Source organism: Schistocerca americana, chromosome 7, assembly GCF_021461395.2.
Source record: "Schistocerca americana isolate TAMUIC-IGC-003095 chromosome 7, iqSchAmer2.1, whole genome shotgun sequence".
NCBI lineage: Eukaryota > Metazoa > Arthropoda > Insecta > Orthoptera > Acrididae > Schistocerca > Schistocerca americana.
In genome coordinates this window covers 377,616,380-377,631,845 of record NC_060125.1, presented here as the reverse complement: position 1 = coordinate 377,631,845, position 15,466 = coordinate 377,616,380, and the positions used below count along the sequence as shown (strand labels likewise).

The window sequence follows — 15,466 nt, the reverse complement described above, 5'->3', positions numbered from 1 at the left end:
AAGCACTGCATTCTCTGTAATTTAGGATCGATTTAACAATATAGCATGTGTGGCGTGAAAATGGTATGTAGTTCATTAGGAGATATATTAGCTACTGCTACATGGTTAGACTACGAAATTTAGAGTACACTTAATTTGATTTCGTTGGGGTGGAGCCAACAACTTGTGAAATAATAACGAGAAACATGCAGTTCTAAGTCTCCTAAGGTGTTAATTAATAAATAAATAATCTTCAGAAAAGAAATTAGACGGAGTGATGCGTAAACTATATATGGTGTCCAGCCAGCAGAGATCTCCGTTGCAGACAGGACGGTGTTTATCTGCGTCGTCTGATGGTAAGTTGCGTGTGCTATTCCGCTTAGTGGCCTCTCATCTGTCGCAAAAGCGCGTAGAATGAATAAGATCCGTTTATTAACTGAAATAGAACACAGAGAACACTTAGATCAATATAAAATTGTCTTTCGATGTTTGATACTAGAGTAGTATCATCTGTACTGGGAATATATTAGCAGATACACTACGCAGCTTAAGCTGGAAGCGTATTAACACTAACTACACAATGATGCTTCATTAAAGAGACCAGCCCAGCTGCATAGTCCGCCTCCACGACTCAAAACACTTCGAATGTTCCAATGATACTAGCCGCTGATGAAGCTAGATTTACTGAATGAACAACACAGACAGACAACAGTGTTTACTGAAGAGCTGCGTCATCATAGTGTTTCTAATGATTACCTTAATTTAGTCTCATAAAATGAGTGGTGAAATAATTGCTACAAAATAATCAGAAAAAAACATTACAATCAAGTTGAAGATACAAATCTAGTTTATGTGTCTTGTGAACTCTGTGACAAAATTAAAATAACAACTACTGTTGGATGCTACCGTTGATCGACATGCATTCCACGTGCATTCTACGCAGAGCGATGTAAGTTAATGCCCTCTAGTCCCTTTCAGCTCATAGCTTCCTCTCGAAAGTCCGGCTGTTAAATTATTGCATTAATGTCTGGGACCAGATAGTTCTATAAAATTTTTGTAGCCATTGAAATCCAGAAAATTACCCCAGCACAACAAGGAAAACCGGTGCAGGAGGTGGGCATACAATACTGTGCCACGTGCGAGAGAACTCCCATGGTGTTACGGGATGAGGAATGTAAAATTGTGCGATCACTCTTTCTGATATTGTTATGTAAACCATAACATCACGAGAAGTGAAAAACCTAGACGGTTAGAACTGTCTATGAATGCCTGTGTGAGTTACATCTCCCACATCCGTTTATTTGACTATGTCATTCAACATCCCCATCTGCACAGACACTCCGCAAACTAATAGTTCAAAAAGAGTCTTAGTCGCATTTATTACTATTATTATTATTATTATACCGCCAACTGGTTTCAACCCGACGTAGGGGTCATTTTCCGGACGTTTACACCATTGGTCCACTTCTGGTGGCGTCACTCCTGTCTACATAGTTTCCTGCCGTTACGTAGACAGGAGTGACACCACCACTCAGTCGACCAATGGTGTAAACGCCCGGAAGATGACCCCTACGTCGGGTTGAAAGCGGTTGGCGGTATAATAATAATAATAAATGCGATTAAGACTGTATTTGAATTATTGATTAATCATACTAATCTTCTTCGCTCCACAACCATGTTGTTCAAAAAACTCCGCAAGCCACGGTACGGTGCATGGCGGAGGGTATCCTGTACCACTATTAATTATTTCCTTTCCCGTTCCAATCGAAAGTAGGGCGAGGCAGAAACGACCGTCGACATGCCTCCGTATGAGCCGCAATTTATCTTCGTGGTCCTTATGCGCAATGTACGTTGGCGCGGCCCACGATCGTTCGATAGTCAGCTTCAAACGAAATTTTCTCGATAGTGTTTCCCTAAAAGAACGTCGTCTTCCCTCCTGGCATTTCGATTTTAATTCCGGAAGCACCTCCACCAACACCTACATGTCGTTCGTTCTAATCTACCAGTAAAGCAGCTGGCTCTGAATTGCTTCGATGTCTTCCTTAAATCCAACCTGGTACCGCTCCGAAACACTCGAGCAGTATTCGAGAATAGGTCGCACCAGCGTCCTACAAGCGGTTACCTTTACAGATGAACCACTCTCTCCTAAAATTTTCCCAATAAACCGAAGTTGGCCATTCGCCTTCCCTACCACAGTTCTCACGTGCTCGTTGGTATCGCTTTTCAGTGTTACGCCTTCATATTTAAACGACTTAACGGTGTCAAGCAGGACACTATTAATACAGCATCCGAACACTACAGGTTTTCTCTTCGTACTCGTCCGCGTTAATTATATTTTTCCACATTTAGAGCTAGCTGCCATTCATCACATCAATTTGAAATTTAGCCGCCCGTAGTGGCCGAGGGGTTCTAGGCGCTACAGTTTGGAACCGCGCGATCGCTACGGTCGCAGGTTCGAATCCTACCTCGGTCATGGATGTGTGTGATGTCCTTAGGTTTGTTAGGCTTAAGTGGTTGTAAGTTCTAGGGGACTGATGACCTCAGAAGTTAAGTTCCATAGTGCTGAGAGCCATTTGAACCATTTTGAACTCTAAATTTAGTGTAAGTTGTTTTGTATCTTACTACACTCACTCAGCTTCGATATCTTACCGTACATTACGGCGTGATCAGGAAATAACCGCAGATTGCTGCCCGACCCTCTTCGCTAAATGGTTCATGTATGTAGAGGACAGCAGCGATCCTATCACACTTCCCCGGGACACTTCTGACGATACCCTTTTGCTAATCTGTAACATCACGATAAGTGAAAAATCTAGACGGTTAGAACTGCCTATGAATGCCTGTGTGTGTTACACCTGCAACATGCGTTTATTTGACCGTGTCATTGCTTCATATCCCAAGAACGATGGCTGTGGACAGGTACGTCACGTAGATACCATACGTTGTGTCTATTCTGTGCACAAGCACCCCAATATCTCGCATAACAGATCAAGTGTCTGTCAACTCACCAGAACACAAGGCTCACTTATTTAGTATCCTACCAGTGCTCATCCATAAAACAGAAACATTGGCAAACTCATTCTCTGTTGCTGCTCCCTCTTCCGAAACAAGCTGTCCTGCACACTGCGCACATTTCAATTCCCTGTTGTATTTAAGTAAAGTCTGAGGCGTTTCCTTTTGCCAGCTACATAACTTTTCATCAAACGTTTAAGATACTCTTCGTCTCTCTATCATTCAAGCCAGGTTCTGTCCACTTCTTGTGTTCCACCCCATTAGTCTTACCCTCCACCTCCTCCTCTTCTCATGTCCACTGTCGCCAGTGCCGTCGGTTTAAATACATCTGCCTGTACCTGGCACAGTATCCACGACGACCCTCTATCACTTCAGAAAATCATAACTTGGAAACTATTAGAGATATAGAATCGTGGTTTGTTGTAAAACATTTAGCACCTCATAGAAAGCTTTCTCTTTCCTTTTTTTCCCTTGCAGACTGGAATTACAGTACATCAAAATGGCGATAGATCGGGAGAAGTCACAATGTGTCATCTGGTATCCAGAATCATAACCTGAGCCAGAGGTACTACAGAATTGTCAACACTAGTACAGGAGGGCATATAACGTAGTTCAGAAGCTTTGAAGTGACTGACTGCAAGAAATATGTTTATCGAAGTGGACGTCACCCTGTGTCTCAGTCACATGTTGACGGAGTGTAAGCTCCATTTCAGCGCTCCCTACACAAGTCAAGTCGTCGTGCATCACGTGAATTGCAAATAGCAAGATAAACTGTCCATAAAATGTTACATAGGTGGCTACGCTTTTTGCATACAGAGTGCAAATAGTCAATTTGTTGCGCCCAAATGATCGTCCTGACGTGTTCCATACTGTTTGCAGATGCAGCAGCGTTTTACATTTCTGGAAATGTGAATCACCACAACATTAAAATTTGGGGCTCTGAAAACCACAAAACATACGAGAACGAAAAAGAAGGAAGATTAAGATTTAACGTCCCGTCGACATCGAAGCCTGGAATGTTTGAAGAACTTGGAAGGAAATAGAACCGTCGCGACATTTGCCTCGAGCGCTTTGAATGGGATAAAGGGAAATGTTTACCTGGCCATGTTGGAACCGTTTCTGCTACCACAGATCGAAGAGCTGCAGCCAACCATCGTCTTTCAGCGTAATGGTGCACCACCGCATTGCAGTTTGAACCTGTGGGATGTGCTGAACGATATATTTCCCGAAAGGATGTCCAATCAAACAACTATCAGCTGTCTGAATTTCCAAATAGGTATTTTATTGGGCTACCAGTTTCGGCGATATATGACGCCATCTTCAGGCCTTTTGACCGACATGTAGCAAGATTCCCACCTTTGGTCCAGTCAAAATAGGGGCCAGCACTCTTTGACTAGTATCCGTAGATTTTTGAGACACCGGTCACTTCAAACATCACCTGCCGACAACAACTGAACAGTTGAGGACCCGCAACCATCTGTGAAAAGATGGACATGCACGTATTTCCTGAAAGGTGGACTGGCCGTGATGTTCACATCGCATGGCCCACGCGCTCTACCGGTGTCACGGCCTTAGACTTCCCTTGCCAATTTGTGTCAAAGATCGCGTCAACACAACATCAGGCAATGACACTGCCAAGCATCGTGCACGTTTCATTGGAGCAGTCAGAATTACTACTGCTACAATGCTTACCAGTAGACGGGCATAACTCCAATGTCGTATTCGTGTTCTGTGCTCGTTGATGAGTCATACAATAAAATTCTGACATAAGAATAAAAAAATCTCTGAGGGCAATTACATGTTTTTCAGCAAACTACGATGCTCTGTCTCTAATAGTTTCCAGGTTATGCTTTTCTTAAATGAAAACGTGACTTTATCGACACCCATTATTTTATCCTTATTGTTCTAGTTTTTATGGACTATAATAAACTGAATTTTCTGGGTTTGTTTTGTTCTACTATTTCCAGTATTTATGATATAGTTGTATTTCATTTAAAAGTAAGACGCCTTGTAATATATGCATCTTAATAAACATGATACTATCAACTACAGCTAAATAAGTCATTTTTAAACTCCTTATATATGTCACACATTCTTGAGGTAGTTCAGCTTACTCTGTAGCGATAGTCTTCACGGAATACCAATAACAGTGTACTGTTGTTTGCTGTAGTTAGACATGTAATCATTTTGCAAGCTATAGTATAGTATACTAGAACGTGACTACGATGTTTTAAGTTGCATAAAACATTCACGCATTGAATATCAATCCTTCGCTATATCGCTATAACTGCAAAAGCTCTTAAATTAATTCTTGAAATCGGTAAATCGAGTCTCTGAATGGAAGAGACAATCTATTTAATTGAGGCTTTGCAGTCTTTTCACTGATGATGTGGAGGCCCATCAACTTCTTATACATTCCTTTAGGAGCTATTATTAGCATACTCGTATCTTTACGATCCATTCAGGAGTGTTTTGTGTAGCGTTGTCGAGATTTCGAGGATTTACCACTGAAAATTGCTTTCTTAAGCCTTAACAGCAGGCTTTTGTGAGATACTAATAAGCCTCTTTCTTTAAATTTCTTCCAGTCGACTTTTCTCATCATTTCTGTGCTATTTTCACCAGGCTCATACAAATCTGTTTTCATTCTTGTCCATCCTTTTTGTACACTCCTAGTGCACCTTTATATTTTATCCTTATACGAATCCCACGCAAATAAAACGCACTTCCGTTATGCTTAAATTATGACCAGTCACGTAACGAACTGTGAGATCACGCTTTGAGTCATATTGTGAAGTTGAGACATGGCACAAATAGCACAGGCAAATCGTTCAGAATAAAAATAAATTGTTCAACCATTCACATGTTCAATAAATGAAGGAATGTGCTCATTAAACGATATGTAACAAATAAAAACTATCATTTAACTGTGGCTGAGAATCTATTTTCCACAAATTAGGGGAGCTGCTGGATGAATATTTTGTATCTGCAGTACTATCTATCAAAAGTGAACCATTTCGTGAGAAGTTAACGCACTATTTTTACTGCAAAAATTGCTTTTTTTAAAAAAGAAGTTTGAGACACGAATAATGGAAGTGAGTTGTATGCTTGGTATAATATTTATGAGCTCTACGGTGAGCTTCCAATCCTAAATAGCGGCGAACGGTAAATATCGTGAGGGGGTAAGCTTATCATAAAGCTGCTAGTGTGCCTAGTTACTTAAACAATTGTTTACAAGAAGCTAAGTCACTTGACTGTAAATTCATCTTCCATGCAGAGGAGTGCTTCTCCAGTGAATCAATAGTAAATACTGTCGTAACAGACAGACTCACGAACATTTTTTCTTATTCTGTAGCATTTTAGTAACAATTACAGAAACATATATTATTTATTTTCATTAGATATAAATGGAAATCGTGTTTTTCTTTGACTTCTTACAGTTTTTCGATAGCTTCATATTAGCGAAGTGGCAAAATTTCAGGCAAAGTCTTTTACTAGCTCTAACTCCGTAACTAAACATTTGCGGACCTATATAAACTTTTTTCTTTAGTTTTACTTGTAGAATAACATATTAAAATATTTGCATATTTTCGTGGATCACCCTGCATACACAGATTACAAGTGTTTTTTTACGGTTAAAATGGTTCAGATGGCTCGAACCACTATGGGACTTAACATCTGAGGTCCTCAGTCCCCTAGACTTAGAACTAATTAAACCTAACTAAGCGAAGAACATCACACACATCCATGCCTGAGGCAGGATTCAAACCTACGACCGTAGCAGCAGCGCGGTTCCGGACTGAAGCGCCTAGAACCGCTCGGCCACATCGGCCGACTTTTGTACATTCTATGGAATATTATTTTGACCCTTAAAACATCTCCTAGTATCAACTTCTGTTTCACTGGTATCTTGTACATATAGGTAATCCATACAAAACGTACAGTTCAGTCAAATCGCCAACCAGGAAACAGTTTACAGTTAAAAAGGATATGAAGTTTTCGTTTTCGTTCACTAACACTGTTGTAATAGAATCAGTGATTCGAAGAACAAATGCAGTAGTGACTAAAATCATGAAGTTTCTGGGACAGTGGGAGCCAGAGAGATATCTGGGGAGCAGGTAGTTCAGTCAGGTAAACAGCTGGTCGTGCTATGAATATGGCCCAACACTTCGCGAAATCATTGTAATGAACACTGGAAATGGAAGAGGAATATGAACGTTATAAAGAATTATCATCATCAGTAACAGATGAGCTGCGATAAAAATGAAGAACACCTTTTTATATGAAATTTCTGACGTAAACGGTTAATGGATCCGACGTAATCCATAGCAAATATCCATGGTTTAAAATACATAAGCATATGATTTTCTAGGAAATCAATGTTTCTCTTGTGATCTTCAGTCTAAACACTGGTTTGATACTGCTCTCCATGCTACTCTATCCTTTCCACGCCTCCTCATCTCTGAATAACTACTGCAATCTAAATGCTTTTGAACATGCTTACTGAATTCATCTCTTTGTCTCCCTCTACAATTTATCTCCAGCACTTCCTTCCAGTACTAAACTGGTGATCTCTTGATGTCTTGGAAAAATGTTCTTTCAACCAATACCTACTTTTGACCAAGCTGTACCATTGATTTTTTCTCCCTCAATATACTCAGTATCTTCTCGTTAGTGACATGATCGATCTATCTAATATTCACTTCTTCTGTAGCACCACATTCCGAAAAATTCTAGTTTCTAATTGTCTGAACTGTTTATCTCCACGTTTTACTTCCATAAAAAGCTACATTCCATCTTCAGAAAATACTTCCTAACATTTATATATACATTCATCGCTAACTAACTTTTCTTCATCAGAAGTGCTTTCCTTGCCATTGCCATTCTACATTTTACCCTCCCCTCTACTTTAGCCATCATCAGTTATTTTGCTGCCGAAATAGCCAAACCCATCTAGTACTTGTAGTGTTTCATTTCCTAACATAATTGCTTCGCCATCACCTGATTTAGTTCTGCTACATTTCATTCAATCATGGAGGGAGACCAAGAGATGAATACACTAAGCAGATTCAGAAGGATGAAGGTTGCAGTAAGTACTGGGAGATGAAGAAGCTTGCACAGGATAGAGTAGCATGGAGAGCTGCATCAAACCAGTCTCAGGACTGAAGACCGCAACAACAACAACGACATTCCATTACTCTTGTTATGCTTTTTTTAATGTTCATCTTATATCCTCCTTTAAAGTCACTGTCCATTCTATTCAACTGCTCTTCCAATTTTGTTGCTGTCTCTGACAGATGACAGAATTACAGGGTCATCGGCAAACGACAAATTTTTATTTCTTCTACCTGAACTTTAATTCCTTCACCACTTTTTTCCTTTACTTCTTGCTCAGTGTACATATTGAACGACATCGGGGATAGATAGCAACCCTGTCTCACTCCATTCTCCATCACTATTTCCTTTAATGACCCTCGATTCTTATAACTGACACCGGTTACTGTACAAGTTTCAAATAGCTTTTCGCTTCCTGTATTTGACCCCTGCTACCTTCAGAATTTCGAAGAATGTATTCCAGTCAGCACTGTCAAAAGATTTCCCTAAGCCTACAAATGCTACAAACGTAGGTTTGCCTTTCCTAAGCTTACTTGGTAAGAGAAGTTGTAGGGTAAATATTGCCTCGTGTGCTCGTACATTTCTCCGGAATCCAAACTGATCTTCCCCCAGTTCGGCTTCTACTAATTTTTCCGTTCTTCTGTAAAGAATTCGTGTTAGTATTTTGCAGCCATGACTTACTGAACTAATAGCTCGGTAATACTCAAACTTGTCAGCATCTGCTTTCTTTGGAATAGTAATTCTTACACTCTTCTTGAGGTCTGAGAAAAACCTATATAATCCATCTGAAATGAATAGAACGGCGAATAAGGTACCAATGAATCACACTTCTTACGCTCTATCGAATAACGTAGAGATATCTTCTCTAAATGAAATTAATTAGACGTTACAGATAGCTAAATAATTTAAGTTATTTCTCAAGCAATTAAGAATAGAGACATAATCACAGACCATAAAATGTAGCAAGATTAATGTATAGTAAAAATAATGGAGCTTCACGATTCATAGATGTATACGAATTTAACAGAATCACTAACTACAGAAATTTATGATTCTAACTACCTTAAGTAGCAAAAGTTTGTACAAGGTGCGAAAACTATGGAGAGAAAAGTAACGAAAAATTGTTTCAGAATAATACTGAATGTTTGCTACTGTTAATTACAAACCTGTTTCCTTCGTTCTACTTATACTGAATATAATCTCGCAACTAATCATGTGTTAGGGTACTTGGTATGATAAGAATTAAACTATTTGTGCTATTGCATAGCCTTAACATGATGCTGAGTTCGTTGTGTTTCTATGTGATGTAGCTTGTGTAGTTCAAAAGTAGTGAAATAAATTGCTTACTGGTGTAGCGAGAAAGCAAAGTGCTAAGATATAGTGGTGGAGTTGTGCGCGATAAATGATGACGTGAAGATGGACAAAAGGAACCAGAGACGCACTTGTTACAAGAAGGACGTTATATCGTTCTCGATGACTCTAAAGTCATCGAAGTGTTAAAATAAAGACATCTTGTCAGAGAGGGAAGATAGTAATATTTCAATTAATGCCATAAAATTCTGAAAATTTCCTGTAAACTGTAATTATTAAGAACTATACTTTCAAACTGTCTCAAGACAAACAAATCATCGAAGCAGCTGAGTTATACCAACATGATCACTCGATTTCAAGGTATCCATTTCGAATCTTGCTTGGAGAAGCCACTTTCACGAGCAATACTCGACTGAAAAGGCGTGGGTGATGGCACAATGTACTTAATCGCTAGAATTTCTGCAAATATCCTGGATTAAGTTCCAAGCAACTCCATTGTGCCTTAAGAAGTGAGGGAATGTGATACTGTTGAGGGCAATCCGTCTCGTAGCACGTGGCCCCAGACTCAACCTCTCCATCCTATTTTATCAACAGTGTAACGTAAGCATTGCACTCTACAAACTCTAACACCGTTACCTACACTAAACAATCACAGGTAAAAGTCTGCACTCACGCTTCACGATCAGTCGATGGGAGTATAGGTAGACTTTCCTGTTTAGGAAATTTAACTCTGTGTCAATGTCTGACAATGTTACATGACATTCATATTTACTTAACAAGTATAAGCTCCCATGTATTGTTCTGTGCAAAGAGGACTTACGATTACAGTTTTCAATGAAATGTTATTTCTAAAATACGTGAAAGTTCCTCTCGCCCCGTGTTTATTCTACAATACGAAGCAAATAAAATAGAGTATTTCGAGCTTAATATTCAATGAGGAATAAACAGTACCTATCATAGACAACCTACGGCAACCAACCAATAACAGAAGCGTTCTGCCTTCCTTAACCACGAGTGAAATTTTGTGACTAACTCACTGCGTGGTACCATGTGACATTACATCTCGCCTCGTATTTATTCTACAATAGGAAGCAAATAAAAAACAGTATTTCGAAGTTGACGTTCCAATGAGGAATAAACAGTACCTTTTATAGACAACCTACGGCAACCAACTAATAACAGAAGCGTTCTGCCTGCTTTAACCACGAGTGAAATTTTGAGACTAACTCATTACGGGGTCCCATGCGTCATTACATCCAAGAACAGTTGAGATACGATTTATTTAGTGAATGTGGCGTTAATTCTTTGACCAAGGACTGCTGTAACCCTGCGAGCCATGAAGTGGGCAGATTATAAAACTCTAGAGCCAGTTTGACCATGATGATTTTATTTTTATAAATCTGGTGTCTGCACAGTTTTATCTATAAGATTTAAATTTTAAATAACCGCGTCACCTTTGCGAAGTTTGATGTTGCAGCTGGTATCACAGTCTGAGTCATTCAAATAAAGTATAGGCAGTAACGTATCTAGCACCCTTGCGTTAGACTACTAACAGCTAATTCGGTTTTTGTGAATGAGACATGTTCCCTCTCCCACCCTCCACCCCCCTCCACTCCCTTTTCCGGTATAAGGAGGTACATTGTTTGCTTAAAGAATTTCTGAAAACCATTACAAATGTGAATATAAATAAGGTGATCGAGAACTCCACCGACCAACTTCAGAGGTTTTTCAAGGATACCTTCTGAGTATTTTGGTGTAAGGAACCCACATTCCCTGACGGCTCGTAACAGAATAAGGTTGAAATTATGATTCGTTCGGTGTCTTACTGCAGTCAACCTTGCTTCTGCGGAAATTCCTTCACAACAGTGAAGAAGTCTGCAATATGCAATGATCAAAACGTGTAATACACAACACCCAGTAATGCAACAACCTTCAGACGAAACAAGTACACTTTTATCACATTTTGTTCAGTCTGTTCTGTCACTGTGGGAGTACAGCACGTAACAAATGCAAAACTGTTCCCTTACAGGTTTTGCTAAGAGTTTCATTCACCATGATCACGCTGAGTGTACATCGATGCACCATCGACTGTTTTACACGCTCAAGAATTGCAAAATTCACTGCTGCGAAAAGCCAAGCAACCACCTTCGTGCGAGCATGGACAGAACTCCAGCAAGCTAGGCTTTTCACGTGCCCCGAGAGGAAGTCCATTGGTGTGAAGTCTGGTAGCGAGATGGCAGTGGAAGAGACCTACCGCGGCCAATCTATTGTCAAAGGAAATGCAGTAACTCTGTAACGAGCCGACGGAGGCCGTGGGTCGCTTATAGCAAAACACCCAAAAGGTACCCTTGAAGAACCTCTGAAAGTTCATCACTGGAGTTTTGATTTACCCTGTACAATGGAAGAAACGAATATATTCTCTGTAGTGATCAAGGATGCGGCTTTCTAGCCCTATGTGGAACAGGTAACAACTGCAGCTTCTAACACTCCTTTACAATGGGAACAAACGTAGCATGCAGAGCTACGAAGCAAGCGTATGGTGCCAGTATCGTAATTTTGTTACTTTTAATAGATGACGGTTGGTCACATGCAATAACTCGGTTTTCGTATTTATAGGCTGGGAGATGCTAGCTTATCTATCGGCAAAGTTATGAGGAGAGCAACTCTGAAAAGAAGGCCATGGGACAAGAACTCTTTCGCTGCAGTCTACACTGTTGGCCATTGAAATTCAAACACAACCAAGGAAAGCCCAGAGCATAATTTTAGTCACTGTACGTATACAGTGCAGTAGGAAAAATACATGTTTAAATTTGTAGGACATTTGGGTAAGTACAGAGTTCGAAATTTAGAAGACAGACATGACACATTTGACAGCAAGAATAAATCAGTAGAGCTGGATACTTAGTGGAACTGAGCTTGGCTGACAGATACAGTTTCGTCAGTCCGCGTTGCCTCAACAGATTACAAAGCTCATCAACCTTAGTGGTGTATCAGTCTCTCGCCAACCCATGACCAGATGTTTCCAATAGGTGAGACATATGGAGAACGTGCTGGACAGGGCAACGACCGAACACTCTCCGTATCAAAATAGGCCATGAAACAACGGGTAACATACGGTCTTGTGTTATCTTGTTGAAAAATAACATCACGAAGGCCGAGAATAAGGGGTACAGCCTCTGGGCCAGACATTAACAGCTGCAGTCCAAATTACCGGTTAGACACACTGGAAGTGTTTGTGTTGTGTACCCAACGGCACCACATACCATCACGCCAGGTACTATGCCTATATGACAATGACAAATGCAATTAGGTAACGTTCGTTCTCTTGGGAGCCTCCACACACAGTGTCCTTCTAGACGCTGTATGCAGAATTGAGATTCGTCGGAAGAAAAACCAACGTGGTGCCACTTCCGTGAGCAGTGGATTTGTCAGCACAATCCAGTTCATCTGTCTTGCTTGTGTTGCTACCGTCGGTTGTTTCAGACAAGGTCTGGGCAAGATTTTCATCCTTGATGTGTGTCTCACGCCAGCGCTCAGAGTTTTTCTGCCTCTCCTATGTTCGGTGTGATGTTCGGTGGGCTGTTCAGGCACAACCATCGTTTTCCTTCCCCCAGTTACCCTTCCCTCTATGTATGACAGCGTTCGGACCTCACACGCCCATGGAGTGCACCTTGGTCGGTCTTATCTCAACCTTATCAGGTGGTCATTCTAATGTTATATCATGTATGGCTCAATTTCTTGAGTTTTTTTATGTGTAATTTGTGCAGGCAATGGCATTTTTCAGAAGAATCAGAGGTACGCGTGATGTGCAGAAAAGGTCAGACTTACAGAAACGAATGTGTCCCGGTTGACCGGGTAGAGCTTCCCAGCGGTGAGTATGAGCGGCTTCTGCGCCCTGCACATGAGAATGTGCAGCGCTGTCGTCACGCGCCGGCTCGCCCCGATCCACGCACAGCTGTACGCAGACACTGAGAGCGACGCTCCCTGTATAAATTGGTCAAAATTTAGTCGTGGGCTACACAAAGTATCCTTACAATTGATAACACACTTGTTAATTGTATCCGCTAATAGGAAATCAGGTTTTATTCAAAGTATTGATAAGCCATTTGACTTTATGAATTTGCAAGCTACATTCCAAAACATGTTATAATTCTACCTTTTGTAAATACACTACTGGCCATTAAAATTGCTACACTAAGAAGAAATGCAGAAGATAAACGGGTATTCATTGGACAAATATATTTTACTAGAACTGACATGTGATTACATTTCCACGCAATTTGGGTGCATAGATCCTGAGAAATCAGTACCCAAAACAACCACCTCTGGCAGTAATAACGACCTTGATACGCCTGGGCATTGAGTGTACAGGTACAGCTGTCCATGCAGCTTCAACACGATACCACAGTTCATCAAGAGTAGTGACTGGCGTATTGTGACGAGCCAGTTGCCAGACGTTTTCAATTTGCGAGAGATCTGGAGAATGTGCTCGCCAGGGAATCAGTCGAACATTTTCTGTATCCAAAAAGGTCCGTACAGTCCCTGCAACATGCAGTCGTGCATTACCAAGCTGAAATGTTGAGTTTCGCAGGGATCGAATGAGGGGTAGAGTCACGGATCGTAACACATCTGAAATGTAAAGTCCACTGTTGAAATTGTCGTCAACGCGAACAAGAGGTGACCGAGATGTGTAACCAATGGCACCCCATACTATCACGCCGGGTGATACGCCAGTAGGGCGATGACAAATACACGCTTCCAATGTGCGTTCACCGCGATGTCGCCAAACACGGTTGCGACCATCATGATGCTGTAAACAGAACCTGGATTCGTCCGAAAAAATGACGTTTTGCCATTTGTGCACCCTGGTTCGTCGTTGAGTACACCATCGCAGGCGCTCCCGTCTGTGATGACGCGTCAAGAGTAACCGCAGCCATGGTCTCCGAGCTGATAGTCCATGCTCCTGCCAACGTCGTCGAACTGTTCATGCAGATGGTTGTTGTCTTGCAAACGTTCCATCTGTTGACTCAGGGATCGAGACATGGCCGCACGATGTACTACAGCCATGCGGATAAGATGCCTGTTATCTCGACTGCTAGTGATACGAGGCCGTTGGGATCCAGCACGGCGCTACGTATTACCCTCCTCAACCCACCGATTCCATATTCTGCTAACAGTCATTGGATCTCGACCAACGCGAGCAGCAATGTCGCGATACGATAAACCGCAATCGCGATAGGCTACAATCCGACCTTTATCAAAGTCGGAAACGTGATGATACGCATTTCTCCTCCGTACACGAGGCATCACAACAACGTTTCACCAGGCAACGCCGGTCAACTGCTGTTCGTGTATGACAAATCGTTTGGAAACTTTCCTCATGTCAGCACGTTGTAGGTGTCGCCACCGGCGCCAACTTTGTGTGAATGCTCTGAAAAGCTAATCATTTGCGTATCACAGCATCTTCTTCCTGTCGGTTAAATTTCACGTCTGTAGCACGTCATCTTCGTGGTGTAGCAGTTTTAATGGCCAGTAGTGTACGCGATTTTGTACAGCCGCGTGCTCTTCCAGTGAGCACTTGTACATATTATGTACTCATGAGCTTTCGTTTCTACTGTCTGAAGAATAGCTCAGTTTATATGAAGTCTCTGCTGAATTCGTTTTCTGATGTAATCTGTTTTCAGTCCTTCGATGTTAATTACAATTTATCTTGATTTGTCTTTTGCTGAAGGCCCATAATTGTATCCGTTGCTCTATGGAAGTTGGTGCACTATCTCACTTTTTACTAAAAGTGTTCAGATCGTGATATTGTTCTGTCGTAGGTCAAGTTTCCTACAGAGGGAGATGTCGTCTAGGAACTAATACTGGAGTCATAACTTGTCATTAGCTCAAAGGTTAAAGCTAAAGCGTGGAATGGAGGCTTTCAAGTTTTTTATTACAAAACTTCGTTCGGAGCTAGGGTTATAATTCTGCTCAAAACCAGGAGAAATACAAACAAAAGTTAACAAAGAGCATAATGGTGATACGAGCACAAGTATCGTGCTTGTAGAAC

At 41.1% G+C, this 15,466-nt stretch overlaps 1 protein-coding gene across 1 annotated transcript in view; it reads right to left on the bottom strand.

Moving 5' to 3' along the window:
- Positions 1–311: 311 nt before the first annotated feature.
- The window catches only part of LOC124623167 (odorant receptor 85c-like), a 30,624-nt gene continuing 15,469 nt past the window's right edge, over positions 312–15,466 (bottom strand). Inside the window, exons 3-4 of the mRNA XM_047148971.1 lie at positions 13,243–13,398; positions 312–415 (exon numbers count right to left, since the gene is read on the bottom strand). Of these exons, the coding sequence (XP_047004927.1) occupies positions 359–415; positions 13,243–13,398 (213 nt within the window). The 3' untranslated portion in view covers positions 312–358. The remainder of the gene's footprint in view (positions 416–13,242; positions 13,399–15,466) is intronic.